General features: G+C 42.4%; 1 protein-coding gene across 1 annotated transcript in view; it reads left to right on the top strand.

The window, feature by feature from the left end:
* The window catches only part of ARHGAP42 (Rho GTPase activating protein 42), a 323239-nt gene that overhangs the window by 122478 nt on the left and 181315 nt on the right, over nucleotides 1–19446 (top strand). The window contains exon 3 of the mRNA XM_040426303.1: nucleotides 10710–10771. Within this exon, the coding sequence (XP_040282237.1) occupies nucleotides 10710–10771 (62 nt within the window). The remainder of the gene's footprint in view (nucleotides 1–10709; nucleotides 10772–19446) is intronic.

The raw sequence follows: 19446 nt of genomic DNA, 5'->3' as shown, positions 1-19446 counted from the left end.
TTGCTTTTTTTTTTTGCTGACCCTTTAGATAAAAAAAACTCCAACTTCAGATGTTGCATGGAAATTTCTGGGAAATATTAAACTCGGGACATGAGTGATTTTTAGTGGTTCTCTGTTTTTTCACCATTGAAGTGTGTTTTTTGGCTCAATGGGAGTTTTTTTTCCCCCCCAAACTGCAACATGCTCTGGGTCTTCCATTTTTCCCTCATTGCCTGGCATATATCTGCCTTGTTGTTGTTTTTTTTTTTTTTTGCAGCAATTTTTTTCTTGGCGTTTATGCATGGTATTTAATGGTGCTTTTTCCCCATACAGTCTCCAAATGAAGTAACATCACAAGGGGCACACAATAAAGGCAGGTACTGAAGCAAACTGTGAGCAAGTCAGGCACTGCTAGGCGGAAGCCTCCCAATGATGTCACCGGCACTGATGGGCGATCTTTAGCGTTGCCCTAGCTGTTTTATAGGCCATGGAAGCGCTAAAGCCCGCCAATTAGTGGCGGTGATATCACCAGGCTCATTGCTAGGCGGAAGCCTCCACCTACCTATCCATGAAGAGACTGATACGTCAACGGATCTGATTCAGCGCAGGGCAAAGGAGTGCATTGGAGCATGAAATGCTCCGATGCTCATGTCAGAGGGGTTTCCTGGGTGAAAACGGGGATATGTCTGGGTTCAACCCATTTAACACAATTTTGTATTAAACGAGGCATGGACTCGCGGGGCAGGGATGTAATATCACCACTTTACAAAGCGTTGGTGCGGCCTCATCTGGAATATGCAATTCAATTCTGGGCACCAGTCCATATAAAGAATTCCCTGGAGCTGGAGAGAGTCCAAAAGAGAGCGACTAAACTGATAAGGGGCCTGGAGGGTCTTAGTTATGAGGAAAGATTAAAAGAATTACATTTATTTAGTCTAGAGAAGAGATGTCTAAGGGGGGACATGATTACAAAAAATATGGTGAAAAGCTGTTCCATGTAAAATGCCCTCAAAAGACAAGGGGGTACGGCCTCCGACTGGAGAAGAAAAAGTTCAGTCTCCAGAGGCATCACGTTTTATTTACTGTAAGAACTGTAAATCTGTGAAATAGTCACCTTAGGACGTGGTCACAAAAGAAACAGGTGGTAGTTTTAAAAAAAAAAACGGCTTAGATGAATTCTTAAAATTGAATAGCATTTATGTTTATGAAAATGTATAGAAGGCTGGGTCTCCCTTTCTTTTTCAAAAATTCACATCATCACCCATTCTTTTGTTGAACTTGAAGGACTTGTGTCTTGTTTCAACTGTATTAACTGTGTAACAATGTGTATGAAGAAGCACTAAAAGGGGTTGTCTGAGATTCTGATATTTTTTACCTATCCCCAGGATAGGTCATCAATGTGAGATCGGAAGGAGTCCAACACTCAGGATCCTGCTGGTCAGCTGTTTGAGGATAGGCCACCAATGTTCAAAATCTACCCATTATATGAAAGTCAAATGAACCCACAATCTTGGAAGGATCAGCCAGCAATCTAATGTGCTTTCCAACAGTTCCCAGCTCCAGATGTCAGGGGAAAAAAAGATTAAAATTTAACCTGCCCAGTCCTTTCTTCCTACAGGAGATAAGCCGGTGCCAGAGGTGTTTGGTAGCTGCCTATCTGCCTATTCCCCTCTCCTCATTGAAGTGAGCATGTACTATCAGCTGAGTGTAGACCATCAACAGAAATGTACAATATGACCAGCAGAGATACCGATGGAGAAATCACTGAAACTCTAAGTCAGGTTAGACCGGGTTCTGCCCAGATAAACAAGTCATGCCTCGACAAGTCGGAGACATTAAATACAACTTTTTACAAGCTCATCGAAAACATTGAGCAAATGCAAAACAACAGTGTCCTTAAAAGAGTCTAATCTAGAAGTGATCTAGAGGTGTAAGACTTCTGGATTATACTGGAAACACAAGTTTTGCTACCCTGAAGATCTCAAATCTCATCAGCCCAAGGTATAAGTATAGAACGTTATGATATAATAAGACATTATGATCGGTAGGGTACAGTTTTTGGGACCCCCACCGATCCGGGAAAAAAGGGATGGAAATCCTTTTGGTATATCTCTTGCACTGCAACGCTGCTGGCTACCAAAAGTGCAGGGAACTCCAACTCAGTCCATTCATGTCAAAGCCATATTGCTACTACCACATTACCTAAGCATTCTTCTTCTTGGAGTGTCCCCTTGGTATATTCTCCTGAACGTGTGACTGATTGTTGGCCATTATCCTTCTGGCTCTTGTTTGGGTGACCACATTAAAGCAGTTTTTGTATAGAAAAAAATAGTCTTTTGTTTCTTACATTTTTATTTTTCATTGCTATGAGGTGGTAAACGAGTCATCTTCTGCCCTGTAGATTATGTTGGCAGCACATCCTATGATTACATGGGGAGATACACAGTCGACAAGCTCTTTGCTCATTTGTTGGCTGGTTGTGGCCCCGTTCCCTTAGGGTGATAATCGGGAGTGATCTCTTGTTTAAGCGTTCATTGGCCCATGCATAAGGGCTTTAACCACTTCCCATCTGGGCCCTTTGCCCCCTTCCTGACCAGGCCAAATTTTGCAAAACGGACATATCTCACTTTATGTGGTAATAACTTTGGAACGCCTTTATTTATCTAAGTCATTCAGAGATTGTTTTCTCGTGACACATTGTACTTCATGATAGTCATAAATTTGAGTCAAAATATTTCACCTTTATTTATGAAAAAATCCCAAATTTACCCAAAAATTTAAAAAAAATCGCAATTTTCTAAATTTCAATTTCTCTGCTTTTAAAACAGAAAGTGATACCTCATAAAATATTTATTATTTAACATTCCCCATATGTCTACTTTATGTTGGCATCATTTTGGAAATGTCATTTTATTTTTTTAGGACGTTAGAAGGCTTAGAAGTTTAGAAGCAATTCTTCAAATTTTTAAGAAAATTGCCAAAACCCACTTTATAAGGACCAGTTCAGGTCTGAAGTCACTTTGTGGGGCCTACATAGTGGATACCCCCATAAATGACCCCATTGTAGAAACTACACCCCTCAAGGTATTCAAAACCGATTTTACAAACTTTGTTAACCCTTTAGGCGTTCCACAAGAATTAAAGGAAAATGGAGATCAAATTTTTAAATTTCACTTTTTTGGCAGATTTTCCATTTTAATCAATTTTTTTCTCTAACACATCGATGGTTAACAGCCAAACAAAACTCAATATTTATTACTCAGATTCTGCGGTTTACAGAAACACCCCACATGTGGTCGTAAACTGCTGTATGGGCACACGGCAGGGCGCAGAAGAAAAGGAACTCCACATGGTTTTTAGATGCCATGTCCCATTTGAAGCCCCCTGATGCACCCTTACAGTAGAAACTCCCAAGAAGTGACCCCATTTTGGAAACTAGGGGATAAGGTGCCAGTTTTATTAGTACTATTTTTGGGTACATATGATTTTTTGATCATTCAATATAACACTTTATGGGGCAAGGTGACCAAAAAATTGGTTGTTTTAGCACAGTTTCTATTTATTTATTTTTACAGCGTTCACCTTAGGGGTTCAGTCAAGTGACATTTTTATAGAGCAGATTGTTACGGACGTGGCGATACCTAATATGTATACTTTTTCTCATTTATTAAAGTTTTACACAATAATAGCATTTTTGAAACCAAAAAATTATGTTTTAATGTGTCCATGTTCTGAGAGCTATAGTTTTTTTATTTTTTGAGAGATTTTCTTATGTAGGGGCTCATTTTTTGCGGGATGAGGTGACGGTTTTATTGGTACCATTTTGTGGGACATACGCGTTTTTGATCACTTGGTGTTGCACCTTTTGTGATGCAAGGTGACAAAAATTGCTTGTTTTGACACAGTTTTTTTTATTTATTTTTTACGGTGTTCATCTGAGGGGTTAGGTCATGTGATATTTTTATAGAGCTGGTTTTTACGGACGCGGCAATACTAAATATGTTTTTTTTTTACACTTTTCGTCCCCCATAAGGTCATACAAGACCTCTGGGGGACATTTGCTTCACTTTTTCTTTTTTTTTTTCACAGTTGATTTCTCCTGTAACTGGGGCTGAGATAGTAGCCCCAGTTACAGGACAAATGCACCCCTATAGAGGCTGTACAGCAGCAATCCTGCGCTGTACAGCCTCAGTGCAGGGCTGATCGAGGTCTCTGAGAGACCTCACACAGCTCCTGCACACTCCGGTCACGGCGGTCACATGACCGCCGGGCCGGAACAGGAAGCGCACAGCGCTTCCTGCTCTGCACACACAGCGCTCGGTGAGCGCTGTGTCTGCAGCGATCGTGAAGGCAGGGACACCTGGGCACTGTCCCTGCCTTGTCTTAGGGTTGCCCTGCTGTCACTGACAGCGGGCAACCCGATCAGCAGCTGCACGATTAGCGTGCAGCTGCAGTTTCTGACAGGACGTTTTAAAACGTGCTGTCAGAAATAGACGTCCACCCATAGGACGTTTATATCCTATGGGCGGACGTGAGGCGGTTAAGGTAGTTATCCCATGATCAATCTAAAAAATGATAACTAGATATTATATAGTACACGACAAGACCTTTCTAATAAAGCTAGAACCATCCCTGTACCTCAGGTGGATCCAGAGATCTCCACGTTCATTGTTCCAGTTGCTGTGCTCAGTTCTCTTTAGGCTGGCAGCTCAGGGGGCGTGTCGTTTCACCTGCAGCTCTCTCTCTATTACAGCTCAGGGGGCGTGTCCATTCTTGGGCGGCGTGTCCTTTCCGCTGCAGCTCTCTCCCTGTAACTGTCACAGCTCCTAACAATAAATATGTCAGGTGGCAGTTAAAGGATAGAACTAAGCATGTGTGACCACCTCAGTAGGTGGATGTGTACATTGCTAAAGTATACAGATTAAAACTGGAGGAGGAGGAGCCATTATAATGAAGTAAAGAGAGTAGATCACAACTGGAGCATTTCTGTAACAGAAAGTAAATTACAAAAGTAACTAGTTTATCATGATGGATAATATTAAAATAACATTTAAAGGTGGCACAACCCCTTTGAATCAGGGCTATCTTTACTTGTAGGTATTGTAAGCCTTTGCCTATAGTCGGCCATGGAGCACAGGCCCCTGCCGACGGAAAAATTTACATGCAGTATATTATTTAGCTATCTCTGCATCTGGGACAGAAAAACGAGATTCATCGCTTAAGAGGACTTGCTGTTTACCATGACAGCCTTTGAGGACGGTGGTGTGAGGTCAGTGGAACACCTGTAGCTGGATGTCTGGCTCGTAGCCCAATGTTATCCAGGCACCTTCTGATGGTTTGCCACCCAATAACTGGCATGTCGATGAGCAGGAGGCATCACACAATCATCGCTCATGACTAGATATCATTTTTGAGGTTTCATGTGGCTAAAAAAAACTTTGCTTTCAGTCTGGTTTTATGCCCCTCTTACATGGCACAGATTGGAGCTAGGTGCTTGAAAATTCGATCATTTGGAGATCAACACCTGCTGCCGCCTCAATTTGCATGACCTTAAAGCTTGTCCTTTTTAGTGTAATTTCAATATTGAGTATCTAATCCATCTATCTGTCTGTCTATCTATCTTATTCTGGTAGTATGTGTGTGTAGATTCAGATTATTTAGTGGTAATGGGAGGTGGACACCCAAGGAGGGGGATGGGGAAGGCCACCTATGCAGTTGGATGCACCCCTTTATAATCATGTTTTGCTCCTGCACCCAAAGTTATAGTAGTGCGGAATTTTTTATTTTCAAACATAAAAAAATGTAGGGAAAGGGAGACTTTGGAGTGGGATGAGGCTCTTCATGGAGAACTTCTCCATTTGGTTTCCTCACAGCAATGGACAGGAAGCACTAGATTGTGGAGACACATTTGACAGCAAGCATTGCTGCACATCAGCCCACACATACCTGTTATATAATGCCATTTTTAAGTAGATTTCCATATTATTAACTTTACAAATGTGTTTGATACTCTCCCATGAGCCACCTTACCATCCAGTTTCACGATTCCCACAGAAGGGAAATATCATGTATCAACTCTCTCCAGAGAGCGGCAGAAATGCTGCGGCAGCCGTTCTTCATACTGATGTATTTTGCAGACGACAATATGTAAAATTTATAAAATGGTAATGGATTTATATTGTCTTTGTACTCTTTCTAATAACACTGCAAGATACCTAAGCTCTGAAGATTCCATACATTTCCCCAGCAGATTCTTCCTGTAAAATTATTTTCCTTTCATTGCGCTGAATAAAGAAGTGGCCCCTGTGGAATCCGGGTACAGTCTATCTCTACTCAAAACCTGAAGCTGAGATATGAGGTGCTGTTTATTTGGGGTCCTGATGCTCTACTGTCATTACAACTGACTGTGACATGGCGGGAACACAACCTGTGGGGAAAAAGGAATGTCATAATTGCAACAAGCAGAATATGGTGCTATGATCCAGTATAGTACACTATCTCACTACTCTGGCACCCCTGACACACTTAAAGTAGAACCAAGGTCCATGGAGAAAAAGATTACCTCTTTTTACACTGTCTTCCTGAACTTGTTGTTGAAGCGAGCCCCTGTGGGAGCCGATGTAGAGGATGGGAGTCATAATGGCCCTGATGTAGTGTAGTTGTGCCACAGGGTCCGATCTAGACTGTCGCTCCCCAGGGTCCGTTGCAGTAAAAGTTGTAGCACTAAAGAATAAGGCCAGAGTTGAATGTAACAAAGTCATTTTTTACTAAGTGCAATGTAGAAATACATACATGTCACCGCCAGACATCTGAGAAGCTCTGACAGACGTTCTTCAGAACCTCCTGCTTGAGGTTCTTTTGTTTTGCTTTCGTTTTGTCATCTCGTTTCCCTCTCTCAGCTGTCATCTAGTTGCACTGATTGCATCCCTTTAAATCCCCTCCCATACTGCATCACTTTGCGGTTTATACAACTTCCTGGAGTGTGCTGATGCTAGAAGCTGTTACTGCTGCATCCACAAGATAAGGCTGTTTCTTTATTTCTGTTTTCCTGTGGGCTTGATCCTAGGTGACCCTGACTCCCTCCGTATTAAGTGTAGGGAGCCGGTGGTCGTGTCCCCTCACTATTATAGGGTGTTCAGGTGTCATACAGTCGAGGAATGAGGGTATGCAATTTTCTACCATTGAGATTTTTGCATAGGCTGAGCAGTAAGGGAGAGAGCTAGGGTTGTTACAGGGCTTACCCTTTTGTTCTTTAGTTTTGGATCAAGTCAGTCGGATCTTCATTTGTGTCTTCTAGTTTTCTGTAACACCATCCGTGACAGTACAGTAGCAGCAGGCTTTTGTGCAGTTCTCCTCTGGCACCAGCAAGAATATTGAATCAGGTTGGTTGGTGGCAATTTAGCACTTTGTTTGGTGATGGGTGTCCTTAGCTGTATTCCCTCACTTCACAGCAGTATCTGAAGAAGCTGAATATAGCAGCTCACTCTGGAGTCTGTATCTGCTCAAGACTTTAATTGAGACAATTTTGTAATGGTTCTTTCTAGAAATCAGGAGTAGGAGCAATGCAGACTATGTCCTCTCCACTCTGCAGCTACACAGGACCCCCCTCTCGACAGGAAGCAGGACCAGCCCACTCCTACCAAAGAGGAGAGGAACGGGGTGGTTAATCCTGGTCCTGCCAACCTTTGCCATACCTTCCTTGGTGGTATTGATAGCCAGGAAACAAATATTAAAATACAATGCATAACAATAAACAATTGTAGTACCCCCAGGTCCGGGTCGGAGGTACCAGATAGTGGGACAGTGTAGTATACTGAATAATGGCATAGTAGAATTGTTTTAATAGTTTACTGCATATTACAGTGGAAGTGGAACCACTGCAATACTTTAGAATCAGCACAAGTTCATATATCGCTGGTATAATAGTGTCAGTGTGCAACATGAATTGTGTCATCGGGACACAAGTGTGACCAAGGATCACAGAGGAGCCCTAACCTTAAAGGTGTTGTATGAGAAGAATAAGGGGATTCAGGTTGAGCTGCCATACCAGACACAGCTCATGGACAACTGTGGAGCTGCTTCTGGTAAAAAATAAAAACCACTGAGGTCTCCAAACCTAGATCAAAAATCCAAAATGAATTCAGACCTCAGACCAGAGCTGCACAGGCTGCCAGGGCATGCTGTGAGTTCTAGTTTTGCAATGGCTGCTTGACTTGGCCTCGGGTTGGGTATCGCTACTAGTGATGGACGAACATCGGTCGGGACAGTTCGCGAACGTGATCAAATGTTTGCGAACCGCAAGTTCGCGGCGGGCCCCATTCACTTTAATAGCAGGCGAACCTGAAAAACCTTCAGGTCATATTTGCAGCCAGCAAACACTTACTAGAAGTGCACAAATAGTCCCACAACATGGACAGTGATATACCAGAGGGGGATCGTTGGCAAAAATTCCCACAAAAAATATGTATTTTAATCAGGGGCCATTTTTATGCGTCTTAAAGGGAAACTCTCAAAAATGTGCCCTGCTGGAGCCTAGAAATGTTTTATTTCCTATCGGTTTGATGTATACAAATGTGCAGCACTCCAGGTTTTGTATCCTGCAGAGTCTATTTTAAAAAAATGCATAAGTCAATTTTATTTCTACCATGGAACTGTATGGTGAACGCACGCTACTGTACGGCATCAGTCGGAGGCATCTGTTAACGCACACATTTTTGGTATGCATTAAATGGATGACAAAAATAGGATGTGAACCCAGTCCTAGTGTCAGAATAAGCACCAGCACACAGCGGAGCAGCGTGGCGGAGAGGGGAGGCCGCCATGTACTGACAGAGCGCTACCTGGTCCTGGTGGTCAGGGATGAGGACTGTGCTTCCCAAGGATCATTTTCTACTGGGAAATACAGGGCACAGTATAATACACTAGCATCTATATAATATAAAGATATTAGCCCTACCCCCGAATGATAATACAATTAGGGGGTCATTTATTATATAGAAATACGTCTATGTTAGGCGTATTTCTGACTCAGATTGTGGCGCAAAGGTCCTTAGCACCGCAAACTGCATATTCTTCCCGCTCATGCCAGGTCTAAAAAAGGATGGCATGGGCAGGGAAAGGGATATAGTTATGGCCATCCAGTTATTGGATACCACCGCCATACATTGACCGGATAACACCTCTGTACAGTGACCAGATAACACTGCCATACCGTGACCGGATAAAAGGGTATTAGAGGGCACAGTACAGGGAATGACTAGGGGCACTGCACAGGGTGTGGTAAGAGGGCACAATGCAGGGTATAAGGGGGCACAGTACAGGGTGAGGGGCACAGTCACATGACCCTGTGACATTAGAAGGTCCTTAAGGTGAATGCGGTTCATACGCCACCATAATGAGAGGCAGAGGAGTGAGACAGGGGTGTGATTATGTGGTTAGAGATAAAAAATGTAACTGTCGGCCATTACAGGCCCCAAAAATTAGGCAATAGGCATTCACCTGACAGCAAAGAACTTTGGATTCTGTGGCTGGAGGGTCATTAAACAAATGCTCTACTACCCAAATGCACTATATAGAAAGTATATTATTGGTATATAGCACCCCTGCTTTAATCAGTTTTTTTGGGGGGCAGCTGGTTAATCACAACAGTAGAAATTATTTGTTCCAATAGCGTTTGTCGCTCTATCTAGCTGCAGTATCGCAGTAGAACCGGACATAAATGCTGCACAATACAAATGCACTATAATATATTTTCCATGTTAGAAAGTATATTATAAGTATATCACACCTCTTAGTAAGTCACACCTATCGATAGCACACCTATACCAGTCCTTAAAAGGACTTTTGTGGCCCTATTAGCTAGCGTTTGGTGTCCCTAACAGCCTGTCCCTGCTCCACACAGAAACCTCTCCCTACACTGGCAAAAGACTGAATGTAAAATGGCGGCCAGATCAGGTTTATTTATAAGGTAGGGGTATGTACATGTGCTGAAAAGTCTCCATTGGCTGTCCTGTACCGCCTGATGGATGTGTCATGGGTCAAAGTTCTTCACAATGTAAAAGAATATAGCGGGCGTGAATATCTCCATATGTACGCCCGTTCGGCAAACAGCGAACGAGCACAGTTCACCGCCAAACGACCGCCGGGCGAACCACAAGGCCATCTCTAATCACTACCCTAAACATATAGAGATCCTCCCAAAAATTCAGACTTTGGTCTAGACAACGACATTTACTTACCTTTCCTTGGGTCCCCCTAGTGCCATGCACCAACACACTACTTTCTGAGGCTGGTGGACCAAGCACCCAGTGCAATCTTGCCCGTAGGTGAAAGGACCTTGGAACGTAGGAGATGTAAGAGAAGCAGGTGCTGTGCATTGGATTTGAATCACACAGCCTAAGACCCATCGGACCCTCATAGCTCCCCCTGTGTTAGTGCACCCCTGAGTGGAAGGACATGCCAATAGTTTCCTATTCAGCTAATCATAAGATGGAGTTGACCAGGAGAAGCTTTCTACAACTGTGTTTGTTTTAGAAGATTGCAGACAGACAAATGTGCAATTGTTTTGTCTCTTTTAAGCCCCCCGTCATCGCTTTCTAGTTTTAGCACCCCTTTAATAGCCTTCTGTATGGGTTTTCCGGAGCAAGTCTCTTTTTAGTTGTTATGTTCCTCTGAAGTTCTTTTATCAGTCGGTCAATACATGTACTTAACTCCTGTTTCCTTTCTTTCAGCTCAATCCTTAAAAGAGTTTGCTCGCCTACTCATTACCGTGGAGGAAGAAAGAAGGAGACTGGTAAGAAGCATTTTTTTGCTTCACAGTAAATGGGTAATCATCTGGGATGTTAATGAACAGAAATGTATAGAAATGTTCAGCGACTCATGTTGGGTCCGATTTTTTTATATTTGAGCCACAGGATTCGCATTCCTCTATTCGTAGAGTAAGTTCATGGCTTCCTCGTCCCAGTCACATTAAGTCATGTATTACTAGGTAAGAGTGTGGAGCATTCTTCTTTCCATCACTCTGTAGAATTAATTCAAGGGGTTGACATTGTTAGAAGGACACTGTCCCGGGGATTTGATGACCAAGATGGGTTTGACTTTTCTGACCCTTATCGCTGGGGGCAGGGTCAACCTTGGCATGCAACCATGAAATTACCGGTGATTATTGAAGGTGGGGCCACTGGCTCTGATGGCTTGGCACTCCCATTCTTGTACTTGGTGCACCAGGTAGACTGAGAAGCACCATGGCCATCTTAAGTTGCAGAAGAAGGCTCCGGAACCTGGAAAATCTACAGCTCAAAAGGTGAAATGGAGGGCACCCGGAAAGAGTATTCTCCATTCCACAGCTAATGAGAATTTATTTTTATCTACAACCTTTAAAAAGTCACTGTACTTTCCCACTATTTAATTTTTAATAATTTTTCAATTTAATAGAGAATGGTGTAACTAGCATATTTCTAAATCACTTTATTTGAAAAATATGCCAGCATCCATCTGAAAAAAATCTGTAAAGTCATGGCCACTAGGGGTCTCATTTCCACCTGATTTGGAGTCGACTGCCTGTTGTCAGGCAAAATCTGTCCCTAGTAACACAGACACAGAAGAAGGTTCACGAGAAATGCGGGCGTTTCATTGCTAGCCGAGATCCTGAGCCTGATAAAACAACTTCTTTATACAGATTATAGGCTTCTCCTATGTGTCTGTAAGTGTGATTTCCCCCTCTTTTTTGTTCTGTGAGCTCCAGAGATGGAAACAAACAAATAGTGGGAAGAAAGAGAAAGAACGTCACAACAGTACAGTGCTAGCAAACTTCTATAGAAGGGAGACGCCAGCTGCTTCTGAGTGAAATGTATCTAGCTGTGCAACTAAAACAGTGAATAATATGGCTGAAAAAACATTAGGGAAGCCCAAACATAACTGTTCCTTCACAGGAATGATTGTACAAAGAAACACAATTATTATGAAAACTCGGCTACACTTTAACAATTTGTCTTTAGGTGCTATTTTACCTTTGTGAGAATATTAAAGTCTATGGCTATTTTGGTTGTTTTTCTAGTCTTGTGAATTATGCAATAGATACTGAAATTTACTTAAATTGTCTTATCTAAATGTATTAGGTAGACTGCCAAGCTTGTTTTCATTTGAGACAAATTGGTTGCTAGGGATTTACTGCCTAACAACTATAGTTTTTATATGGGATTTTCAGACAACTGAATCCTGACTCTAAGAACTGTTTGCCAGGACTCATGGAAGGTGATTATCAATCATGATGGGTGCTGTAATTATGCAGCTCATGGTATTGACACAAAGGCATTATTGTTGATGTTTTTGTTGTGGTTTTCTCTATCTTTTGAGTCTGTCTTCTAAATTTTTTGTCAACCAGAATTTTAACATTGTAGGACTTTATGCCTTAAAGGGAACCTGTCATGTGGATATTTGATTATAATCTAACTAATTATATACAATCATTAACTACTAAAAAGTGCCTAAGATGTATTCACTTACTGGTGTGACAGATGGTTACCTCATAATATACACACAAAGATGCCGCATGCCGCATGCTAATGAGTGGATTTGAGTCCAGCGTGATGTCATTGAGTCCAGCGTTTATTTAATTCAGAGCTATAGCCACTCCCCTGCCCACCTGCTGCTGATTCATATGGGAAAAAAACTGTCACTCAGCAGCAGGTAGGCGGGGAGAGTCAGGAGCTCATGAATATTCATGACTCATCATTATCAGCTGGAGCTTTTCAATACAAGATGTTGGCAGATTGATTGGGTCAATTAAAGAAAGTGACCCAGCATTGTGCTAAGAGAATCAGTCTTTTATTTGTGTTGCCCTTAGTTAGGACACCATAAAACTGGTGACAGGTTCCCTTTAAATACTGTACTTGTGATTACTAGATGGGTTAAGATTAAGGAGCCAATGTTTTTTTGTCCGTCCAGGCTCGGCCATGCAGACCTGTCTCTGACTTTTCATTTTGAGATCTTTTTTTTTCTTCAGTAATGACAATGAACATTTTGTGATCTATATTGCCTTCTTTGAGATAATAACTTCTGTCACAGAGTATTTACTGAAAGTCAGACTAGTAGATCTGAGAAACTGGCCATGGTGTTCTGGCTGTCTGCCCAGTGTGTTGCCTCCAGGGTGTCCCTATTCCAGAAGATCAGATAAAGAGCAATTTAGCTGGGTCATTTGTTATCCATTTTAATTGGTAAAAATATAACTCAAAAAACATCTGAATATAAAGCAGAAACATTTGTTGGGAGTTTGACCTATCTGTAACATTGCCAGTTGTTCACTAGACTGCAGAACTGGACCTCACCTATAGCAGTCAACTTTCCTAGGTACTAAAGGTGTTTCCCGGTACTCTCAATGCTCCCAGGTCTTATAGTAGGCCCGAACTACATACCAACTGGAAGACTGCAATAATAATTCAAAAGCAATAATGCAAAAAAAAAAAAAAATGTGTAGAAGTAGAAACTCACCAGTAGATGACAGGAACCAAATGGTGATGGCAAACTGGTGATCGAGATGTCAGGTAATGAGGCAGACAGATGATGAGGGCAGGTAATGAAGCAGACAGTTTAAGATAACCAATGATAACAAAGAGACAATTAAGCCTGTATTACACTGCAAGTGTTTGGGCAGTACGAGCGCAGATGGATGATGGATAATGCAAACTGAATGTGGGAACAATTGCTTGCACAGAATAGAAAAAACAGGGTAAAAAAGCACTGGCATATCTGGTGGCCGGGTCTGTGGGAGTGTGCATAGGCACGCATGCGCATAGGCACCTGGTATCTGCGATGCAGCGGTGGATACCAGCAGTGTATATGGAAGAATGAATCAAGCCAGCAAAGGCAGCAATATGGACAATCACAATACATTAGTACCGTAAGTGCCTTGTATTAACTTTATCTACATGATAAATGCCATTTGCGGAAGGGACACAACCCCTTGAATGGTAGAATGGCTCTTCCAGAAGAGCTCAGGGAATATCTTTGGATGCCACCATTTCAACAATCCAATACTGCCGATTTTTACCCTTAAATTTCCAGTCAACTATATATCTTAGTAATACGTTGTTGAATAGGAACTTTGAGGCCTAGCAGCTAAACACAAATTTGAGACCACCATGCACAATGTCAGGTGTCATCTGGAGTAGAGGGAATTGTTGGAGGAGGGATATTGGTCTGAGGACATTTTTTGAATGATTTGGTGCAAGCCCCTTAGTTCCACTTACAGCATGCAGTCATATTCTGGAGTTTACTATGTGTTAACAGTTTGGAGCACTTGTAGGAACTTTAGTGGCCTTCTCCTGATCCCATCTCTGTGGGCATATTTACAACCAAAGCACACACAGTAGCTGGGCCTGGGTCTGAGGGCTGAATAGGTCACTCAGGTGTAAAAACCTTGTTTGTTTTGTTAGAAGAAATACAGTGGTGGCTTCCTTCTATATAGCTCTACTGTCAATCGCCTTGAACTTGGCTAGGTGGTAGACTATTTAAAGGGTCATCCCTTGGCTGCAGATTTAAGGGCTAACATTTTTTTGGGCTCCTGTTCTTGTGCATTGTGATCCTGATCTAAGTAGAAATAATTAAAGGGGTTAACATTGTCAAATTATACATCTTTGTCAACCTACCTTAGCTAGTTGACCATATCATTCCAAAACCATAAGAATACAGAGAGAATTAAGAGAATAATTGGATGGGCCAGAGCATGAGTCAGCAGGGTAGTCAGGATATAGCCTGGGGTTAGAATCAGGAGTAGAACCACAAGTAGAGGGCAAAGGAGGAGCAATAACCAAGAACAAGGCCAATGTCAAGGTCAAGACTAAGGCCCCTTTCACACGGGCGAGTATTCCGCGCGGATGCGATGCGTGAGGTGAACGTATTGCACCCCCACTGAATACCGACCCATTCATTTCTATGGGGCTGTTCAGATGAGCGGTGATTTTCACGCATCGCTTATGCGTTGCGTGAAAATCGCAGAATGCTCTATATTCTGCGTTTTTCACGCAACGCAGGCCCCATAGAAGTGAGTGGGGTTGCGTGAAAATCGCAAGCATCCGCAAGCAAGTGCGGATGCGGTGCGATTTTCACGCACGGTTGCTAGGAGACGATCGGGATGGAGACCCGATCATTATTATTTTCCCTTATAACATCGTTATAAGGGAAAATAATAGCTTTCTGAATACAGAATGCATAGTAAACTAGCGCTGGAGGGGTTAAAAAAAATAAAAAATAATTTAACTCACCTTAGTCCACTTGATCGCGGCCCTGCATCTCCTTCTGTCTCCTTTGTTGAATAGGACCTGTGGTGAGCATTAATTCCAGGAACAGGACTTTTGATGACGTCACTCCGGTCATCACATGGTACGTCACATGATCTTTTACCATGGTGAATCACCATGGTAAAAGATCATGTGACGTACCATGTGATGACCGGAGTGACGTCATCAAAGGTCCTGTTCCTGGAATTAATGCTCACCACAGGTCCTATTCAACAAAGGAGACAGAAGGAGATGCAGGGCCGCGATCAAGTGGACTAAGGTGAGTTAAATTATTTTTTATTTTTTTTAACCCCTCCAGCGCTAGTTTACTATGCATTCTGTATTCAGAAAGCTATTATTTTCCCTTATAACGATGTTATAAGGGGAAATAATACAATCTTACAGAACACCGATCCCAAGCCCGAACTTCTGTAAAGAAGTTCGGGTTTGGGTACCAAACATGCGCGATTTTTCTCACGCGAGTGCAAAACGCATTACAATGTTTTGCACTCGCGCGGAAAAATCGCGGGTGTTCCCGCAACGCCCGGGTGAAAGAGGCCTAAAGGGAATCCCAATGACAGAGTCATTCTGAAAAGTTTGCCTTCCAGATTCTCCAAATATTTTGGGATTAGGCCCCATTGGAATGTTGATGGTGGCCATTTTGGCTGTTTTCCAACTTCAATGGAAACTAATATGGCTATGAAATAACCAAAAATAACTTTTATAACCTCAAAAAACTCCTCTTGATTAGATCTATACTAAAGCCTATTGTTCTCTCGTTGACCTAAATATAGAGTAGACATTATGCTTCTATTGAAAATAACAACTTTGTTGCTTCACTTTTCTAGTAAATAACCTCTGGCCGTAATTGCAAAACTAATGTATTCCCGCTTCTTCACAGCTTCATCTTCGGTTAAGGTTAAATTGCACATTTCCTTATAGCAGATACTTTTTGTGATAAATTGACTTCCCTTTTAGTATTCTTTATCACTTCCTTTAATCATTGTTTAGCTGAAGTGCTACCTGACCTCAGCATATGATGAACCTTCAGTGTCGCATCTTCACACTGCTCAAGAACGGATAACTTGTTTACTACGATGTGATATGTGTCATACCTCTACCATGTGGAGATGTTCATCACACTATATACCGGGGGGAGATCAGAAGATTTCTTAGCAAAATAGACATATGCAAGGAATTTAACTCTTGACTCTAGATCTGAAAACGCCATAGAAATGTGCAAATCTTAAAATACCATGTGTATTACATTGTTTTATAATCCAGATACAGCATCAAAAATGTCAATGGAATATATTAGTAGCAGCACCTTGATCATCAGTTGATCTAGGTTTCATTGACCCCACCAGAAGACATGATACTGGGGGCCACCCTCGATCTATAGAGAAAATGTACAAATACACCTTAAAGGGAACCTATCATCAACTTTATGTTGACCTGACTGAGGGCAGCATATACTAGTGACAGAAATTCTGATGTCAGCGATGTGTCACTCATGAGCTAAAAGTAAGTGGTTGCTGAGAACCAGCATCATAATCATTGCAGCCTGGGCCTAGAAAAGAGTCAAATCTACCTGAGAAGAGTCATGGTTAGTCATAATCTCCTGCTCTCTCAACCATCTGCTGATGATTGACAGTTCTCTCCTAAAGAGAAAGACAGAAAACGAGGTGGGAAGGGAGCAGGTGGGAAGGGAGAGCAGGAGATTATGAATAACCAGGACTCTTCTCAGGTGGCCATGACTCTTTTCCAGGCCCAGTCTGCAATGATTGTGATGTTGGTTCTCGGCAACCACTTACTTTTTACTTATAAATGACAGACCGCTGAAATCAACTCGACTGTCTCTACTTTATTCTGCCATAAGTATGGATAGCACAAAGTTGATGACAGGTTCCCTTTAAATTGCATCAAAATTGTTGTTGTTATCATTGTACACACAGGACATATCCCTAATAGGTTGTTTGTGATCCTGGTTGGAAGCGATTGACTTAGGAGTCCTTGTTGTATTAGTTTACCAAAGTTTGGACCCACCATAGGATCCTTGGTGGGTCAATCCAACCCTGAGCTCACAGAACGGAAGGTTTGAGCTGCGCCTAAGGGGTATGGTGTTGTTGTTCTAATTTCCATCTATGACGGCACAGTCAAGATGAACAGGGTAAATGCAGAAGAAATATAATTTCAGAAGACTGCCGAGGACCTCTTTGTTCTACAGGAGAGTTTTTCGTAAGACACCACTTTATTCCTAAAATACTTCATCTGACTCAGCCATTTGGTAAATTAAAACCTGTGTTGAGAAGCTCCACCACAATCCAGGTATTGGACATCTTCAGTACACAATCTGAACCAAGAAGTCCTCACATGCATGAGCTCTCGGCTCTCCTCACTCCCCACTGCTAAAAGCCATAGAAAAAATAAGTCAATCAGGGGCAGGAGAGCCAAGCTCTCATAATTATGAGGACTCTCCCGTGTGCATTGTGTATTGAGAGGACTCCAGTGCTCAGCTTGCAAAACGACTAGGCCAATTCAAGAACATGGCCCAACATTTTTCTAAGGGTAACTAACACCATTGTATGCTGCCCTCAGATAGGGCAGCATAAACTGGTGACAGGTTCTCTTTCAAGGTTTTTTTTGTGGGATTTTAATATTGAAGACCTATCCTCAGGATAGGTCATTAATATCAGATTGGTGGTGGTCCGACACCCAGCACCCCCGTCGATCAGCTGTTTAAAGAGATGACCGCGCTCCGTGTGAGCACAGCCTTCCCTTCATTGTTTACATGCTTGCTGTCGACATCGCAGTGTCGAGCAGGTGTAATTACAAGCTATCCCATTCACTTCTGTGGGAAGGCTCTGTAGTATACACTTGAATAGGAAGGAGCCATCCCATAGAAGTGAATAGAACAGCTTCTTGTGATTACATCTGCTCACCACTGCGATGTCGAAGGCGAACAGGTAAACCACGAAAGGAAGGCAGCGCTCACACGGAGCTTGGCCTTCTCTTCAACCAGATGATCAGCGGAGGTGCTAGGTGTCAGACTCCCTCCAATCTGATATTGATGACCTATTCTGAGGATAGGTCATCAATGTTAAAATCCCGGAAAACCCCTTTTGAGTACCCTACAAGTAGAAATCAAGTGTGAAGAGGTTTGGAGACATTGAATACCGCTTCACAAGACCATAAGGTCCAGTCCAGGAACTTGGAAAGTATGAGAACCACAATGCTCTACCTATGGAGACTTTATAATCATTCCGTACTGATTATTTGGATGCGCCAGCTAAGGGATCTCCATTCATGCAGTCTTCTGACATAACATTGAGATTGTTTAATGATTGGTGTGTGCTGCAAAAGTATTAAACCCCTAAAAATCAACCGATTTTTAAAAGATTACTTTACTTTGAGCAAATAAAATCTTGAGTCACAAAATGACTTTCTGTAGGTCAGGTTCACAACACTTCTAGGCCCTGCTGCGTTCTCCATTACATTTGTTCTCTGGAATACCTGAAAACTATGACCACGATGGGAGCGTTCATTTAAATGAAGCAAACAGAATCCACAGGATTGATCTTTGGACCTGCTTAACATTTGTTTTTGGCTTTTTTTTTTTGCCGGACGGAATAGCGCAGTCTTCCACGCTATTCTATCCGCCAAAATGACTGAAACAAACGGAAAGCAGATCAGAGCCCAAAGATGAATCCCTTGAACTTCTTTTGACCTCTGACAGAAAGCCCAGCTGGGGGCTAAACAGGGTGTGAACCCTGCTTTATATGTAACACCCCGGAGTGGTGTTTCCACTCCTACACCCTGCTACTGTGTTTATTGGGCTAACAAAACGTCATCTTACGTATTTCTGTCCAGGTCCTATACACTGTGCATTCCTAATATTTTTGCAACTGTTGTGTTCATATAATATGCCTGGTTCACCAGCAGTTGGCAGCAAATATGGCAGAGCTATCTTAGATAGAATGGAACTTACCATTTCATTCTAACCCCCCTCTGGAGAGAAGTGGGCTAGCCCTACTTCCTGCAGGAAGGATGAGGACCAGTTAGTTCCAGTCTAGTCTTCCCTAGACAGGGGAAGGGTGGGCAGGGGCACGTCTCTGCTGGAGACAGCAGAGCACCCTAAGCTCTGCTGGCCATGGAGGCAGAAGCCTAAAGCCTCAGGAGCCAGCAGTAAAGT

This window comes from Bufo bufo, chromosome 3 (assembly GCF_905171765.1).
Source record: "Bufo bufo chromosome 3, aBufBuf1.1, whole genome shotgun sequence".
In the NCBI taxonomy this organism is placed as follows: domain Eukaryota; kingdom Metazoa; phylum Chordata; class Amphibia; order Anura; family Bufonidae; genus Bufo; species Bufo bufo.
Note: the sequence above shows the minus strand (reverse complement) of the source record. Positions and strands in the feature narration are given on the sequence as shown.